Source organism: Pygoscelis adeliae, unplaced genomic scaffold (genome assembly GCF_000699105.1).
Source record: "Pygoscelis adeliae isolate BGI_AS28 unplaced genomic scaffold, ASM69910v1 Scaffold106, whole genome shotgun sequence".
Classification (NCBI taxonomy): Eukaryota; Metazoa; Chordata; class Aves; order Sphenisciformes; family Spheniscidae; genus Pygoscelis; species Pygoscelis adeliae.
In genome coordinates, this window is record NW_008824939.1 from 1,017,420 (window position 1) to 1,036,098 (window position 18,679).

The following is an 18,679-nucleotide window of genomic DNA, read 5'->3' on the forward strand; positions in this document are numbered from 1 at the left end:
AGTGACAAGCCGACAATGAGACACTGACAATCTGAAAACTCAAGAGAGAAAGAAAATCTGTTTGCCCGCAGGTTCAGTATCCAGGACACATAACCCCAACCTAGCTCTGAAGAGGACTGCTCGTCAGCTATTCATCCCGAGGCTCATAAGGAGTAAGATGGGAATGCGTTAAGTCCTCCATTTCTGTAGAAAGAGTTTCCCGCCCACTAAAGTTAATACTTCTACACTTGACTTCATACAACACAGAGATGTTTATCCCCACAAGAAAAGCTACTAAAGGCACCATCATCATCAACTTGCCATCAAGCAATTTATTCACTGGTGCCTGTCACCAGCAGTGATCAAATTTCAGCTAGCAATTTAGTTCAAGATCCTGCATGCAATCCTGCATATACTTAAACATAGTATGCTTAAACGGAGCATGCAAGAATACTCCCCGTGACACCAGAAAAAACAGTGAAACAGCAGCCTGGGACAGAGGAATGTTCAGAGTTTGAATCAAACGGATATCACCAACACTACATACGCACTTAGCCTTGCAGCTGAGGGGGTAGTATATGCTATTAAACACTCCTCCCCTCTACTGTGACAGGTTTTAAAGACACAACAAAGTCAGAGAAATCTGGCCTCTGGTTGGAAGTACTGCTGAAATAAAATATAGCCAAGCACAACAGTATAGCAGATTTAAATATTTTCAGGCTGCTAGTGAAAACACAACCACCATGCCATGCAGCTGGTTCACATGTAGTTTTACATCTTTTTTTTTTTAAATTAGAGCCATCCAACTAATATAAAGAGACACTAGTGAATATATACTTGGATTTTTTTTTTTAAATATTGGTTCATCTTGTACACAGGAACTTGGCAGTATCCCTTTAAATTGTTTTTAATCCCTCTAGTAGTCCTAAATTCTGTTTCAAAGGCTCCTGAACGCTTGCAAAGGAACAATGTATACAGGCACTTGCAAGATGTACTTCATCAGTTCAGTTATCGGACTGTGCCACGACCCCAAAGGTGCCACACACTAAGTACTCCAGCATCTCACACACACGGCAGCACAACAAACAGTCATTACAATTAAATAATAAGCCAGCCAAACTTATTTGAGTACTTACCCAACCCCAAATAGCTATTCTGTCCTTATCAACAAAGCTCATTTCAGAAAAACTTCTAAAAGCAAACAGAATAATTAAATGCTTAATGGATTGCAGGTATCTGCCATTATACAGACCTGCCTATTTTCCATCATGTCTGCTTCTTTCTATTGTACAAACAAGCATTTCCCGCTTCATCACAGTGACTGCATATGAAAACATACAATACTTCAGGCACGTGTGTCTTTAAGAAATTCAGAAAAACATCTGTGCATGTGATAAACCAAGACCTGGCCAGCCTGTGAAAGCCCTCAAACCACACTCACTGACATTTTGTATTGCACTGTGTTAGGCTAGATTTCACCACCTGCCTCGCCTTTTTTTTTGTGTCCTTGTTGTTTGGTTTTGTTTTGTTTTGTTTTTTAAAAAGAGGAGCAACACTCCAATTGCAGCAGTAAAGGACAGGCTGACACCTGTAAATCCAGTTGGGGTTTAAAAAAAAAGATTCTGGCATGCTATTTGTTTAAACTCCTTAACATTTTAAAATCCCAAAACGCAAACCTGTAAGATCACTTCCTTGTGATTCTGAGAGATTCATACTGACATCGTTTGGTTTAGTGACATAAACCAAGTGACAAAGATGGACTATGATGTAAAGGCTGAGTAGTTCATACAAATAACTGTCACAACAGAAACTTGCAAAAAGCTTGGAGTAAAACTTCCAGCTCCAAGTTCCTTGGTAGCACGCTCTTCTGCTAATATGACAGCTATCATCTCTATAAAACCAGGGATATGGTAAATTTGTTATTACAGCATTAACTCTTCTCTCTTTTTAGGCATAAAATGATGGTTGGCCCATAAATGACACACTTCAGCACACAAAATTAATGTAGAATTTAGTTACGTTTTTGCCAGTAATTTCAAGATGACCATTCAAAACCTTCACCTTTTTTCCCCCAACACAATAAGCACAGAAAAGAAGGAGCAGGTGTTGACCATTTCACTGTAGCTCACCTGGCTGCTGTTATCTGATCTTCCACTTCATATGTTCCCAGCCTTCGGTTTATTGCATGCATAATTTCATCCCCTTGGTATCCACTTCCTCTGCCATCGAAGCTGGCCACAATGATCTGCTCGGTGCTTGCAAGGTAAGTAGCCCAGCTGATCTGGAAGGTATGATCTACCTTCTGACTACAGGGTCCTGCATACCTGGGTGAAAAGTGCCACAGAATTCAGGCATTTACTCTCCACGTATTCTCGCATCAAGCATTTGAAATACAATTATTGCCGACAATTTTCAGCCACTAGAGAAGAGTAAACTTTTAAATTAAACTGAGCAAACAAGAAAAGCATCACTGACTGACTCCGAACTACTGCTTTTTTTAAAATGTCAACTGCTAATCAAGAAAGCAGACTGGGTTTTCTTTGTTTTATTGCTTTCTGCTCCAGTAAGAAAAGTTTCATTATTTTGACTTTAAGCGGCTTATCAGAAATCCAGACCAAATTCTTTTTTGTGTTGGCATATCTAGTCATCTAAGTTTCAAAGCGATGCTCTTTAACTATTTCTGTTTCATTTACCCATGATTTATTTGGTTAAAGTCTGAAATCAACAAATAGCCTTCATTTGGGAAAACGAAAAAGATCTTTTTCTGCATTTTTAGTGTCTCATCAGTGTTCCTTACGGTTTAAACTATTTCTTATGCAGGCTGAGAAAAAGGAAGCAAAATTGTATAACTTTTTATTTTAAAATATTTGGAAGCACTTGAGCACTACAAAATCACACTCTAAGTGCCTGGATGGTAAAATTCTGTTTGCAGCACACTTTTCTAGCCACTGTTCATCAGAGCAAGAAATAGAAGAGTGGCTCTTGTGGCTCTATAACCCATTTTTCCCAGCTTTAAAAGCAAAGAAAAAACTACTAGGAATTCTCTATATCAAGCTTTGGATCCTGACACCGCTGAAGGAGTTTCTGATATCATGACCACCATGAAGCAGAGGTGATCCTGACAAAGGCCCAGGTAAGTCAATAAAAACAGAATCAAAACCAAAAATAAGTCTTAACAAGTAAAGAGCACTGACTGCTTATTAAAACGTTCAATAGGTATATCAAAAAGTATTACAGTGTTACCGAATTACATTATATAAAGATATAAAAAAAAATATATATATATTTTATATATATATAAAATCTAACAATTAACAGCTAGTTTCCTTGTGGAGTCAGCTTTTTGTAAAAAAAGAGGAGAAGGTTAACATTTCTATTTCTATTTTAATGAATAGCTAAATTTCAGTAATTTCCAGTTAGAAGAAAACATCCCAGCATGAACAGAAGTGCTTGAGGAAGAACGGACCAAACAGCACGTGCTCGTGGTCTTGAATTTATAAAAAAACAGCAAATGCAATCCTGACCATGGGATGCAGTTTGCCAACACCGGTTGACAGTCAGATATCACAGAGGAAAAGCAATGTCACACTCACTACTTCAGCTTTAGGATACAGGGCTTATTCAAGGTTTCGTCCTGGAATGTGATTTCATTGAATGTGATTCCTAATGAACTCTAAGAGCAGAGAAGGAGGTAAGCTAACGCTAACATCCTGGCTTTTAAATCAGATACATTCTGTATCTGCCTCACTGCCACCAGCAAAATATGTGCTTGTGAAGCATTACATTGCCTTATAGTACAGGAATCTATCACGAATTGGGATATACTTCATGCTTTTATTCCCTCTTAAAACTACTTGAAGTAGTAATTAGAAAACACGCCAGTTTTGTGTTTCCCCATCTTAATAAGAGCATTTGAAGTAGATGAAAGCGATTATTAACACAACAGTGCAATGTAACTTGAAGACTTACACATCAAGGAGCAGAGGGTACTTCTTTGATGGATCGAAATGGGGAGGCAATATCATTTGATACCACAGGTCTAAAAGTGAAAAGAGTTTGACTTAGGTCAGTTCTCCAGTGAAATAATTTGACATGCACTGCAATTCATACCAGAGCACATTTGAGTCACCCCCTAAAAATTAAAAAGTAGTTTCATCTGAACTGTCCTAATATAGACAGGTAAAAGTTCCTAGCTAATCTAATAATTTTTTTAAAAATGTTTTACAGCTACGTTAGCAGAAAGTATGGAACTGGAATGTCTACAATAATAATAATAATAATAAAATTTGGGGACTCAACATGCTGTCTCGTAACATTATTCTACATTATAAGCTTACATGTAAAAACTTGGTAAGTCTCTACAGTGGTAAATCTGATGCTAGCTCGAAAACGTTTCTCTACCCAAATTTCTCTCCCAGCACTAAAAAGAAATGTTAAATATTTTGAACCTGTCAGATAGGCTTTATGTGACAGTTCGTAAAGCATCCCAGAAACATATCCAAATATCTATTATTTCTCAAACAACTTGATTCCGGTTCCGTCCACGTTAATCTTTCCACCCAAGTTAACTGAACATTTTAAATGCACACCAGGTAAGTTTTGCAAACCAATTGGCTCAATTATTCACTCATGAATTTTACAAGAACTGATGCTGCAAAGGAAGCATGAAGCAATGCTCATGGACTGCACTGCAGGAATAGCCGGAGTGCAAGTCTTACAGAAATTTGTCCAGGTATGAATATGCAAGTCATTAAAACATTGAAAAATTAACAATCTAAATCGAACACGTGAAAATACTAATTTTAGTTTTTTGCATAATCTGTGTACTTTATAGTCACGGGAGCGGATTTATTCTTTGATAACATTCATGGATTTGTGAGCAGACTTGGAACTTGAAGTAGGACTACATAAATAGATTTATTTCTCCTGTTTGTGACATTAAAAATAGACTCCCCTTACCAAAAAACTTTTACCCTGAAGAGATGAAGCAGTAAGAACAAAGAGGAATAAAAAGATGAATATACAACTGATAGCACGAAGAACATCTTTAAACTTCCATCTTGCCTGGAAGATTTCATCTTTAGCCCTAGTAAAAACGTGACAGAAATAAAAGACAGAAAACACAAAGATAAAGAGTTATTATATAAATAAGGTAACAGTGGAAGGAGGGAGGCATCAAAACGAACAGCTGACAATGACTGACAGAACTCAATACAGTTTGTAAAATATAATTCCATTAAGAATATTCATTCATATTATCAAGAGGAAGTTTGTCACAAAGAGAAAAGCTAATAGCAAAGGCTGCAGCAAGAAAAGTTTAGACAGGTACCAGGCCTCCCACTGCCGGTCTATCTGCTGTTCCTCAGCCTAGGAGCACACCAAGAAGGCTTCTGTACCCAGACGCGCAAATTCAGAGGAGCACCACTAGCAAAGCGTTAGCAGCTCGTTTTCTAGCATTTCGTTCTAGTCTGTATTCAGAGGTTTATGTAGTCTTGAAGTGTGAACATGCGTTTAAGAATGTGATTATTCAATCCAAATATTCCCCTACACAAAGTCAAAGGCGATCTTGTTGAAATGTAGCCTAAATGATTTTGCAAGCTTTTCCAATTAGATTCTGTGTCCATTTTTTGATAATAACTGAACTTCTCCACTGTCCCAACCTGCTAACACAAACCAAAGGGACTTGTACCTGTAAATTAAGACCTACTTGAATTTATAATTTGGTTTAAATTATGCAACAATGCTTACAAGCTTTGTGCCCCACCCCACATTCCTCTTATTTATTTAATATCGTGTTAGGGACTTCTGTTTTTCAGGTAATTATCAAGGTAAAAGGAGTTCAGCCACTTCATCATGAAAACATCAAGATATCATGCTAGGGAAAAAGTGTGTTTTAGATAAGAATATTTTGGGATTTCAGAAAAAAAAATGTTTGGAGATGTCAAAAAAAAAAAAATCTTGTCTTGCCTCTAAGTGCTGAATAATTGCAGTAATCCCCACTACACCCATCTTTTCTGTCATACTTTTCAGCAGAAGACCTTGAAGCACTTGGTGAAAGGAGGAGAGAAAGGTAAAACATGTTTTTGAACTTACTGTATCCACCTACACTAATGGAGGCAAGTTCTTTTGAAGGCATCTGAATATCTTTCAATGAATTTTCCAGTTCAGTGTTATTTTCCAAGTATCTGAGGACTAAATAACAGAGTTAGTAAGAGTCAAAGATTAAATAAATTATTTTCAAATGCATTGCTCTTTACTTATGAACCACTTTACAAATTCAATGAGATGATGGCAACCTACATTAGTCTTAGTTTACTGCAGTTCTTGTTTTTCCTCTCAGATTCAATATTTACGATAGTTTTCCTTCTGTAATTTAGTAACCAGAAAGCTGGTTTCCCTGTTTTTCATCTAAATGCAATTTCAGAAAAACTGAACAATTACCCAGTAAATAAGTGATACATTACTCACTGTTTTCTAGCACAATGTAAAATAATATTAAATAAACTATGAATAAACATATGCCAAGCTATATAATTTCTTCTTCTGGTTAACTATACAAAAGTAATTATCTGAAATTAAATTTACCCTTTATAACTGACATTTTTATTATTATACTAAGCAATGAGAACAAAATTAAAATAAATTTACAGTGCAATTTTCTGGCTCAACACAAATTATATTTTAAGACAATCCCATACCTTGATCATCACTGCTCCTGTGCAGAGTAGATACGGGCAGGCCAGGACCTGTTAACAGAGCACGAAACCTTCATGTTTGCATGCTGGCTCAAAACACAACCCTCATAAAGTAATTGGAAGTGGGTGAATCACAAAAGCTCAGAACTCGTTTCCCTCCAGTCTGCACAAGCTGGATTTTAAGTTAGTAGGGCCCAAACTCAAGCCACAGGATGCTGTAAAATATTCAGGCTGTCTCGCAGCCAAGCCACATGACTGCGAGGTACTGAAGAATTAAACTTCCACTCTTTAGCAAAGTCTACCCATCAGTTGTGGACCATGGTGTGGAAATCAGTAAGCCTTGGCAGGGAGACCACAAGCAGTCTTCTTCAAACAACCATTTTTACAACCTGACAGAACAATTCTCCCTCTGCTGTCTGTCTGTCCTTCTAGCCCATAGATCAAGGAAGATCTTGGCATCTTAAAAAACAACATACATTTCAATTTAAGGGAAATTTTAGAGAAGATTTTATTTTTCCCACCCTTTGATTAATTTATCCCTTGTACTATCTAGCACAAGCACTTAAAGTTCAGAGACAGACTACAGTCCCACTGCTTAACTAATGATTATGTTCACTGGATTTTTTTTGAACAGCACTATCTATCTTAATTTTATTCCCACGCACTTCTCTTATCCAGCCTGTTGCTCGCCTTGCTCCCAGAGCCTCCAAATTCCTTCTACAGACAGAGCTCCCCATGCAGCTCTTGAGGAGATGCACAGCGGAGAGGAGTGTTTTGCACCTCTTTCAGGTCCACTGATCATAGATAGAACTATCGAATTTTATCCTTGTCATTTTTATCAAGGTGCTTTTGAGCCTAGGAGGGAGTATGTTTTTCCGCTGCCCATGCATTTATCCAACGATACTAACACATATCATTGTTCCGCAGTGCATATCAAGATCTTGACGAAGTGAACTTCCCCACCCAACTAATCAGTGAGTCATGCTTATGTCAATTAATTCTGGATATACTCACCACGACAATCTAGCTGATAATACTGTGCGTCTTTGCTGAAGGACACAGAATAATACTGGCATCTTTCTCGATTCAGATCACAGCTAACACATTTAGTAGAATTTGGACCGCTTTCCAAGAGCACTCTGCAAAGTAGACGAGCTTCATTTCAGAGACGAGTTTGGGCTTGTTTTTTTTTTTTTAACTATGCTAAACAAATGTATGCTTTTAAAATAAGATGACCAAATGAAATACGATAAAATTCAGGAGTAAAGTCCTTATTGATTTAAAAAGTAGAGAAAGCAGACTTTAAAATTTTGAGCTCAATTAATACTGGAATTATAATCATAGCAACAAAAAAAAAAAGCATGAGAGGTTTTTTTTTAGGGGTTTGTTGCTTGAGGATTGGTTGTTTCTTTTCACAATTTCCCTTTATTAACTAAATTTACAGAAAAATATTTTAGTTGTTTTTACAGTTTATACTCCTACACTGATTTTAATTAAATTCAGTGGAGTATATAGGATCCCACATTAGACTATAAACATCCTCATCTTCTTATTTTGCAATGCTTTTTCTTAAAATTTCTTTTTCATTAATAAATATTTTACTCATACTGCAGCAAAAATTTCTTACTTATAAAGATTTCTTCCTCCTGGTATTCCACTGTTTTCGTTACTAATGTAGTATCTATAAAAGCAAAACATACTGGTTTTGGTAAAATGCTTACAGTACCTTTTACAACATTTAAAGGATTATCTTACATGCTTAGATCAGATTTTTAACGAGTTAAATGACACCTTCTCCTTCTTCTCCCTCCCTGCTTGCTTAGACCCTTGTTACAAGTCCTCCTGATAGGAATCAATATCTTAATTACAATACTTACAAAAAGTTATTGGTTACAGCTTCTATGCTGATTACTTCCCATTTTCCTGCAGTAATAGGTACTGGAGCCTGGAGCGGGGGGAAAAGGCAAGGCAAAAAAGTAGAACATGAAGCTCCTCAATCACCAGGAGAAACACAAGTCAGCAGTGACTGTCCTACACCTTATTACTTACCTGTGAGCCATTTATGTAATGGATGTGCTTGTAACCTACTGTATTGCTGAAGACTTTGTAGTAGGTAGCATTGTCGGGTGCAAAGTGAGGGACAGATGGCTGAAACTTGAACACAAGAGAGATGTCTATTAAAGCAAACAACAAAGCTCTAAAATGATAAATTTAGGTTTTGATATCTCTAAACAGGAGTTTCAATACTTAAAACAATGCATCACTGAACGTACTGCAAAAATTTTTGCCTACTGACTTAGTAGGTAGAACCTGTAGCCACTACCCTAAAAGTAAACACACTTAAAATACTTTCTTGGTCCTTAAGCAGCAGAATTTCCTGAGTATTAGCCCTGGTAATGACCGATTTCCACTCCCACCTCCCTTGAATCTGAAGTCCTACAGGTGTTCCTGGTTTCCTACCATTTTAGAAGACAATATGTGCATCTACTTTCAAAGTCACTGTTTTAGTCTGTCCAACGCCAACATGCAGCTGTAACCTATAGCAATGTAAACATTGCAAGTACATGTTTTCCTTGAATTTCCCATTTTAAAACACGTATTGTGAAAAAATTCTTTGAATTCTTGATTTTTTTTTTTTAGCTTCACAGTGAAAAATTTCCCCCCTTTTTCAAAGAAAACAAGCTGCCTTCCAAGAGGAAATTTTTCTAGTAAGCAGGTGATTATAGAATGCCAGAGAACGCAAACTGGAATGATACTCTCATGAAGGAACTATCAATTTATCAATTGGGAGTGACGGAAATGAATGGATTCCTTCTATTGACTGTCATCTGGATGTGCTCCACACGGTAGAGAGAAAAACAGAGGAACGAAAAATTGAGCTGAATGAAATAAAACTTACTTCTGTGATACGTGTCCAAAACATCTAAACGTTAATTAGCCAACTAACACAACACAGTATCTCTGAGATTTTGGAAATGGAAAGTGAAACGGAAAGATGAAGTGACTCGCCTCTAGTCACTCAGCAGGCAATGACAGAACTTGAGTCTCCCTAACCCATGTGCTCCAATCTCTCCTTCTTCCCTAGCAATATTTTTGCAAAAAATAACCTGGCAAATATTTTGCTAGCTTCTCCCTTATCACAGTCTTGCTTTTTCAAAGTGTGACTTTCCTTCCACTCAACTGGCAAGCTCTAACTTAGCTCATGACCTGGAAGCCTTACGCAGTAACACAGGCTGTTCTGAGCATTCTTAGATTAAGTATAATTTCATCTCTGTTTTTGAAAAAAAGAAAAAAAACCTATAGATATAGACAAAGAGAGAAGTATATGTCTATATTTTACCCACATATATAATTTACTTGTTTGTATATACGCTTACATGAATTGTATATACATATGTGTATATGTGCATCTCGTATATATATTAAAAAAAATCCCTTACCAGTCAAGCGTCATTTTATCATCCCTAAGTGGATAAGAATAAAAGAAAGGAATAAATATACCTTTCCTATCCCCTCTTCAATCCTCCCTACCTTCCACTCCCTTCTCAAATCCAGGAATCGTACAGTGAGATTATCTTTTTCTTCCAACAGCTCCTAAGATGTGGGTTGTCTCTTTAAAAGAAACAAAAAACCAGCAACCTAGTTTAATGGCACAGACTCGCATTTTGCCCTCTCATTTTGCACAACTGTTTACAAAGTCTGCAGCTTGATCATCACATTGTCTAATTGTGAAGCCTTTGCTGCAGAGAAGCAAAATGTGTCAGCGTTAAGGCCTTCCTTTCCATATCAAATTTGACAGCAGGTGGGTTGATCTCTCATCTTCATACTGCGGATGATTTCATCCCTGCTGTTGCCTCCCTCTTTGCATTTCTTTAAACTTTCATTTTTGACTTCAAAAGTGAATTAGTGACTAAAGCATAATCAGTGTGTGGAAAATGCGGGAGTGGAAAGTGTACTCTGTGTTCTCATCAAAAACTCTGAAACTCATTTCTCCCTCCAAGTCTGAACTTTTGCATCTCTGCTTCACTTCCCCCAGATCTTCTGTGTAGTTCATTAGGTGCCTACTCTCTACCATGTACAAAAGGACTGAGCGGCAGCTTGGAAAGCATCATCCAGACAGTAGCAATTGGTTTGGCAGAAGTGTATGAAAATTTTAATCTGGTCAGTTATATGCATCTTGTCCCCAGTTTTCTCCAATGGATGTTTTGGGTGGGGGGAAAATAAATAAATAAAACCCCAAGGAGAGCCTGGAATAGTTTGCTGCAACCTGGAATGCTAAAAATGACTTTTGTCCTCCGTGCCTTTCCTCCAATACAATTCAAAGGTTATAGGATACACTTCTTAATACGTTTTATCCCCTAGATCGTTCTGGAGGTGGCAGGAAGACTGGAGAGCAGCCAAACCAGCATAGCTGACAACTCCCCCAGAACAAAGGGAATTCTGAATCCTGGCTCCTGCACTCCCTACCTACCGCTACCGAAGTGGTAGGTCAGAATTAAAAAGGAGTCTGGAAGGAGCACTCTGCTTTTTGGCAAGCTGAACATGATGCACGGGTCACAGAGGATGCAGTTACAGCTCCAGCCATGCTGCGCTGTCAGCCCAGCCTGGGAGTTCAGAACCCCATACCCACAAAAGCTTAAAACCGGGAACGGGGTGGCACAGCGGCTCCATTTGAGACCATTTTTTCCTATACACATAAAATGCAACAAATGAATAGATCAGACCTGCACACAAGAGGCATTGCAACCAGCAACAGGGTCCTGTGAAATTTTCTTAATTATCAGTGTTATTTAGCGTGTGGCAGTTTTAGAAATTGAACACTCACTCTGCCAATCCAGCCAGTTGTACTTTCTTCTGTATGCTGTTTTTCCTAAGAAAGAAAAAACAAACAAGCCCACAACAATTATGTTTATTTTACATCAGGCTATGTTTCTACAAAGATAAATGTACAGAGATACTCTACTCCTTTCTAGTTTCATTTATCAAGCATTGCGACTCTCCCACCTAATTTTTCTTACCTGTGGACATGACCACTTTCCAGTAGCATTTTCAAAGTCACAGACTGTGAGGACTGAAAAATTCTGAATTCTTCTGAGCCACTGCAGACAGATCCTTTCATCTGTCACCCATGTTACAACACTCAAATAATGATCCCTGAAAACAGCAATAGCATTACATATTTAAAATTCTCTCTGTAATAGCATACTATACAATAGCATTCAGCAATTGGCTGAACGAGACTCATCTGGCTATTTTCATTTCAGTCTACTCTTCAACAATAAACAACGATGCAAACCTAATTGTGCCATTTTTTTGCCAATTGTTTTTGCTGCTAGTAGATGCCTTGGTTATTTTCATTCATACAAGAAAGAATTAGATAGTTTGTACACACCCGCTTCCAGAAAGACTGCAATTAAATTCTAACAGACAGCTCACTATCCTCTAATGCATGAAATAATAGCTACTCCAGACTGTTCATAAATCTTGTACTATGTGCATCTAGAGGAATTTCTTCCAAATATTAAGTTGTATGGGCCTTAGATTTTAGAATTTTATCCTTAGCTGCATGAAGTTGGTTGCCTGTAAGCACTTTCTGAGTGATACATATCTTTGTTCAATTTAGTATTTATTTCCATTAGTTAGAATGGAGGGAGAGACCGTACCAAGAACAGATATTACTATTTGAGTATTTTACTTTCATCTTCAGAATACCAACTAATTGACATGAAGAATTGAAGTATCTGAAAAAAAATCATTTTCATGAATATTCCTGTATATTAATTTTAAAAAGGCACCACATAAAATTTAGTGGTCTTGTTTACCATTATGATCTGTTAGATGTACTAATCTTTTCTTATTTTAGATCGCTCCTATCTCCTAGAAGCCTTATGAACTAAAATAAAACAAACTTCCCCTCCAAGACAAGTATACATTTTTAACTGGAATTTGCACATTTGACTTAGTTCCAAGTTCATGTTCCCTTTTTCCCCAAAGTTAGTTAACAAAAATGTGTGGGAAGTTTTGTGATGAGAGTGAATATCTTCGTGAGTTGTGGGGGGGGGGGGGAGAAAAAGAAAATGCTACAATTAGTGTGGATGGATTAAAAATATATGCCAACTGGTTACCGACCACTTTCAGGTTTATTTCTAGATTGCAGTTTAGAAATCATATTTAAAAAAGGTCTATTTTCACATTCATATTTGACTGGGAAGTTGGTAGGTCATTTAATTGCTACTGTCACTGGCTTCAAACAGTATATTTAAGACTAATAATATTATAAAAGCAGTCTGCAGGAGCACGTTTGGAAAAAAAAAATGAAACTGCCACTCTTCATGTACCTATAATAGTGGTTTCCCTTGTTCTGTAAAAGGGGAATTAGCCCCACAGTTTTTGTTCCTTCAAAGTGCGAGAAGTTAACAGTTCTGGAGACTGTAAATCATCCATCAGACAAGATGGACAATACAAGAAAAAAGCCAAAAAGTTATTACTTATTATGCTATTATTATAATAAATATTTTAAGGTTATTATAGAGACTAGGAATGCACCTTCAGTTTTCAACAACCCACGAAATGTTAACTAAGCTGCAATTAACTCAAGTATAGAGCACAGAAGATTTGCATCGCCCTTCCTCATTTGCTGCTGAGCAGGGATATTCCTTCAATCACCGTCTGGAGCTCTCTACTCTGAAGACGACTTATTTTTAGGCCGCATCATTTCCGACAAGAAACATCCATTGCCTTCATCCTCCTGTTAGCCAACAGGAGCCCCCTGTGCCCACGATGCTAAAAGTGGTGTTTAAATGCTGTATGGATTTCACGCCGGTCATTCATGCAAATAGTGTCAGGTTTCATCTACCATCTTATGTGGCAAAGCACTGCCATTCCAGATTTTGGCAGCTTCCCTTGACAAATAATAAAAGTTTCCCTCTGAAACAGAAGTACGGTGTGGGGGTACAACTGCTGCGCATACAAGCAGCTCTGGAGAGTGCTGCAACAGGCAACCGTTTGCAGGGGCACTGCCCCTCAAAATCCCCACACAGGTGGGTAGGGTGAGATATGCCACCAATTCAAACTTCGTTTTACTCAGAATTTAGCTCCAAGGAAGTAAAAACAGAATTTTCCATCACAAAAATTAACCTTTCCTGTCATACAGTGGTATGAATATACATACTGTGCAAATATTCATTACTTTGTGCTTCCAGGAGCAAAACTACCCGACAGCAACATTGCACATCACTTGCCTTTTCCTACTCATGTACTCTTGCTCTTGCGAAATTCCCCAAGACTTGTTCTGGCCATCTCAATGTTTGCAGGACACACGTGCTGAGGCTGAACCATTACTTGGATCAGCCATTGGGAGAAAGAGTAAATTTCGATCCTTGCACTCATCATTCAAGACTTGATTTATCTTTGTATTAATCCTGATTTACAGAGCGTTTCATTCATTTAAAAATTGATTAAGTCTATATAACTCAGGCCTGTGTTAGCCAGATGGGTACAAGGCTGGAAGACAGATGATAGTTATTCTCCCCAGGTCACACAGCAGCATTGTTCAGCTTTTATTAGGTGTTAACAAAAGGTAAAACATAACTCTAAGACAGCAGAGATCTTAACCAGAACTGACCAAAACATAAAGGGCTTATAGTTCTGAGGCACTGAAATTCTGGAGAAAAACAGCGCACAGCAGCTATATAACACCGAGCTACTGTGGTGTTATTACTGTAGAGAAAGGATAAAGAACAACATACTCATAAAAACTTGCGTATCTCAGTTAACACAGAGATGTTAGTTACATTGTGGTGAGGACTGAAATGGAATAGCACTGATATTCCAGTTATAGCTTTTTGGCCACCACATACAAAATGCTGGGTTTATGCACTAGCTAACAGACCTCTTTTGTTTCTTCTGAAGTTTACCAGTATAACCTGTGCTTCCATACCCATCATGTTTGTAAGTGCAAACCTCTAAAAATTTCCACAATACTGTTAAAAAGAAAAAACAAAACCCGAGATCTGGGATACCAAATTCTGTGTGCATGCATTTTAAATCAATTTAGCTGCTCTTTACAAAATACATTTCTATCATGTTGTGCATTTCCAGTGGCATTTTGAGAAATACAATTTTCCATTTACTGTGAGAGGTGCTGGTTTTCACCATGTCTCCAAAGAAAACAAACATTTTAAGTATAAATCTGAAGACAACCATGATACCTTGCCTTAGCAAGGAGTCTGCTTCCAATGAAATCAAATCTTCACTTACCATTAAGGTTTTGTTTTGTCCCCCCCCCCAAAGTGAACTGGAATACATATATTATAATTTGATTATACCAAAACTTGCTCATATTAAAGTTGTACTGTGAAATGACTTCACCATAGTTAGACTCCACTGAATGTGATGAGCCAAGAACTTGTCACATTCTGAATATAACATACATGGAATATGCCATCTATATATAATCACTAGGAGGATAATCTCTGTGCAGATTTTCTCTGGTAAATCTTGTTGCTACCAGAGTCGCATGACCGGGAAAAACTGCCATATACACTGAATATAGGGTGGTCACACGTAAAAGCTCCTCCTCTCCCACCAAAAGTAACAAGCAAATCTTTAACCAAAATTTCTTACCCTGATTTTATTTCTGCAGGTGGAGAAATTTCAGCAGAGCGGACAGCAGAAAGCGATTTGGTATCCACAATAAAGAATTGCACAGTTGGATTTTTAGCTCCTGCCTAAAAATAAATTTTTTCATTGTACTTTTGAGGAGAGAATATTCTTGGTGAAATAAGTGTTTGAAACCATCGATGAAGAAATTACTACAGTCAGATAGAACCAGCCAACTTCAAACATGTGAAAAGACAAGTTCCTAAATGCAGTTCTTAAGATTGATACATAAATTATTCTTTGTATTTTTTTTATATGAAAGTGTTAGTTACGTATTTCTAGGAAAGAAAGACTACTACATTTAGAAACATTCGTAACTACACAGGGCTTGCTGTACCCAAAGCTGTATTTGACATGTCCTACATGCCACACACAGTATCTAACAGTGAATCAAATCCATTGCTAACAGACACAAAAGTGCTTCTTCATGGAAACTGGTACCTTATATTAAGTGATCATATAATAGCTGCCTATACAACAATCAAAGCTGTGACTGCAGCACATACCCCACTATTTTTAATGTAGTGCTACTAGGCACTGACAGCAATATAACTGTGTCAGTAAGGGCTTCTTCTCTAGAAGTACAAGTTAACTAGCTAGGTCCTCATCGTAACAGTTAGGTAGCTGTAGCTGACCCATCTCCAGAAGCCAGCAATATTCCAAACAAAAGGGGTTTGTAATAAAAGGTGCAGTTTAAATTGGCAGTTCATTCTACACCTACATCTCTTCACAGGCGCCATGCTCAGGGCAGAGTCCCTGCAGGCGTCAGTGAGCCCAGCGGCTCGCCGTGAGCATCAGCGACCCCTCTGGGGGAGGCTCCAAGGGGACAGGCAAAGGCCATGTACTCCTGAAGCTTTGGGAAGGGTAGGGAGTGACTGACCATGGCTGCTGCAGAGAAAGCTGAACTTGGCATAAAGAGGACTGGAGGGCAGCTTTTACACCAGACAAACAGCTGTATCAGTTGAGCAATCAGCTGGCTGTATTGGCTGTTCTGCCCCAGTTAATCAAAAGAGTGAAAACATCTTGCTGAGCTGGCCTGGTTTCAACCCATGTATTTCAACCCATCCCAGCAATGGGGCTGCCCAGCATTGTGGTAGTGAGCATATTATGGAGACCAGCAGCAAGAACCACGTTTGTATTGCGATTCAGCAGTATAGTGCAATTGTTGTACTCTAAGTGTAACTTGTACTTGTGTTGCGTCTTAAGTGCATTGCTCTCCTAAATCAAAATCCCGTGTAATGTCAAATAACTTCACACAGGTCAATCTCGTATTAAACCCTCCACATGTGCAGTATCTGAAAGAACCTGTTTGGAGCGTATTGGACTCTGACTCTCACACCATTTAGTCCAGTGCCAACTGGGCACAAAGTCACGTGGAGAGGAAGAGGGAGGGAAAGGAGCTGCTTGACTCTCACAACTAAAACTGAAAGAGCTTTAGGTGTGGGCAATGAAACTCCATCAGCAGATTCTTCCCCTTCATCCCAATATAGGAAGCATCCAACAACTAAAAATGCTACATTAGTTGAAGAAGATTCCATTATCAATACCACGTACAACCCTAACACAATGTACATCTGCCAAATGCTTTGTACCAACTTCAATTCCCTAAGAGCTTTTTTATCTCAGCATCTACTTGCCACCTCAAAATTTTCTGGTGAAACAACAAAACCTTAAAAGGTTTAAAACCTTCTTTTTTTTTTTCTTTTTGCTTTCCCCTGGAGATAATGAAATACTTTAACATTGCCAGATGCTGTTGACTTCAGAAAGAGTAATCACAGAAAGCTGTTGAGGAGAGACAGACAATATTTTCATTAGCAGAAACTGATTAAATGAGACTACTCTCTTAATGAAACTGCAGAAGAACCATGTTTAATAAATAACACAGACCTTGGGATACGGGATTCTAATGGTCTTTGGATACTGCAAGGTGTCATCAGAATAAAAGGAATACTCTATAACAGGAACTTCTGTATCATTAAATGCTGCATATGCCACAAAATTGCCATTTGGAGACCACCACAGAGCGGAATGGGTGCCAAACATTTCCTCTGAAAGAGATGAAAACGCGTTTAAGTTATAATTGATAAGCTGGCTCTTGTATCCTAGGTACTGTTCTCATTAGTTTTTAATAGGATTTTTTTTTTTTAATTGAAGTTCAGATACCAAAGTGCAGACTGTTTGTCAGGGTTCTGAAATGAGATGTTAGATCAATGCTTATAATCTATCATACGAAGCTAATTCAGACACTATGATTTCCAGTGATGTGCTGCAAGTTAGGTGAACTCATTTCTGTTCTTAGATCCTCACACTAGCCAGCTATTAAGCTCAGGTAAGGATGCATCCTTCTGTTAAAACAGAGACTTAGATTATTTTGAACTTCTCAATGATAAAAAATGATGTAACAGTTATAATACATCAATTACAATAAAACAAAGTTTTTACATCATAATGCAGTAAAATATGCTTTATATAGTTACCTTCATAAACCCAATCTGGTATTCCATTGAAGATTTTATTTTCTTCTCCATTTTTAGTGATTTGCACAGGGTTTGCTGTTGGTGAAGCTTTTATATAAACATTATTATTCCAAACATACGCCTGCAAAACATCATTGTGATTACAATTACTGTTAGGGTAAATCCTATTTCCTTCCCTTGCCTCACCTAGTGGGAAGTTTACATCAGATGACAACAACTGTCTTTGAAAGCTGCATTTCACCAAATGTCACTGCAACTTAACAGACTTGAATTACTAATACAAATCACACATAGCAACCTAACTTCAGGCCTAGATGCAAAAAACAATCAACTATGATAAATGACATGATTACTGTATCAAGTTTTGAAAACCTTGCTATTCATTTTCTGTTGAGATACAAGCTTATTTTCCTTCATTAGGAGTTGTTTTTCACTAATTTGTCTTTCAAAGAAAACTATCGCTACTTTGGTAGAACATTGATGGGGGTCTCTGCATTGCTAATAGACCTGCAAAGATGGTGCATTTCTTCAGTAGTGCTCTGAACTCCACCACTTATTGGCACCTGCCTGCCTCTCTCATCACCCCCATTTTTTCTCTCCAACAACCAAACAACCCAGTTTTACTCCAGAGCTTTGCTCTGCGATGCAGAAAGCTCTTTTCAACATCCTTTGCTTCTGTGGTTGGGCTCTATAATACCTATACTACGAGCAATAGGAATAAATAAACAGCACATTCCTCTGTGATAGATCTTTAGTCAGATCCAACGCTCACCACAGGGAATGCACAAGCCTTGCACACATGCACACAGTGGCTGTCACGACTGCCATGGATCAGGGAGGAGAGGAGGAAGAAAAGGACAGTGGGAA

At 37.9% G+C, this 18,679-nt stretch overlaps 1 protein-coding gene across 1 annotated transcript in view; it reads right to left on the reverse strand.

The window, feature by feature from the left end:
* Nucleotides 1–18,679, reverse strand: part of DPP4 (dipeptidyl-peptidase 4) — a 33,308-nt gene that overhangs the window by 10,444 nt on the left and 4,185 nt on the right. The window contains exons 7-20 of the mRNA XM_009325445.1: nucleotides 17,813–17,933; nucleotides 17,223–17,383; nucleotides 15,300–15,403; nucleotides 11,693–11,828; nucleotides 11,500–11,544; nucleotides 8,724–8,828; nucleotides 8,552–8,619; nucleotides 8,302–8,355; nucleotides 7,689–7,813; nucleotides 6,678–6,725; nucleotides 6,073–6,171; nucleotides 3,949–4,018; nucleotides 2,109–2,303; nucleotides 1,116–1,170 (exon numbers count right to left, since the gene is read on the reverse strand). Coding sequence (XP_009323720.1) covers nucleotides 1,116–1,170; nucleotides 2,109–2,303; nucleotides 3,949–4,018; nucleotides 6,073–6,171; nucleotides 6,678–6,725; nucleotides 7,689–7,813; nucleotides 8,302–8,355; nucleotides 8,552–8,619; nucleotides 8,724–8,828; nucleotides 11,500–11,544; nucleotides 11,693–11,828; nucleotides 15,300–15,403; nucleotides 17,223–17,383; nucleotides 17,813–17,933 — 1,386 coding nt within the window. The remainder of the gene's footprint in view (nucleotides 1–1,115; nucleotides 1,171–2,108; nucleotides 2,304–3,948; nucleotides 4,019–6,072; nucleotides 6,172–6,677; nucleotides 6,726–7,688; nucleotides 7,814–8,301; nucleotides 8,356–8,551; nucleotides 8,620–8,723; nucleotides 8,829–11,499; nucleotides 11,545–11,692; nucleotides 11,829–15,299; nucleotides 15,404–17,222; nucleotides 17,384–17,812; nucleotides 17,934–18,679) is intronic.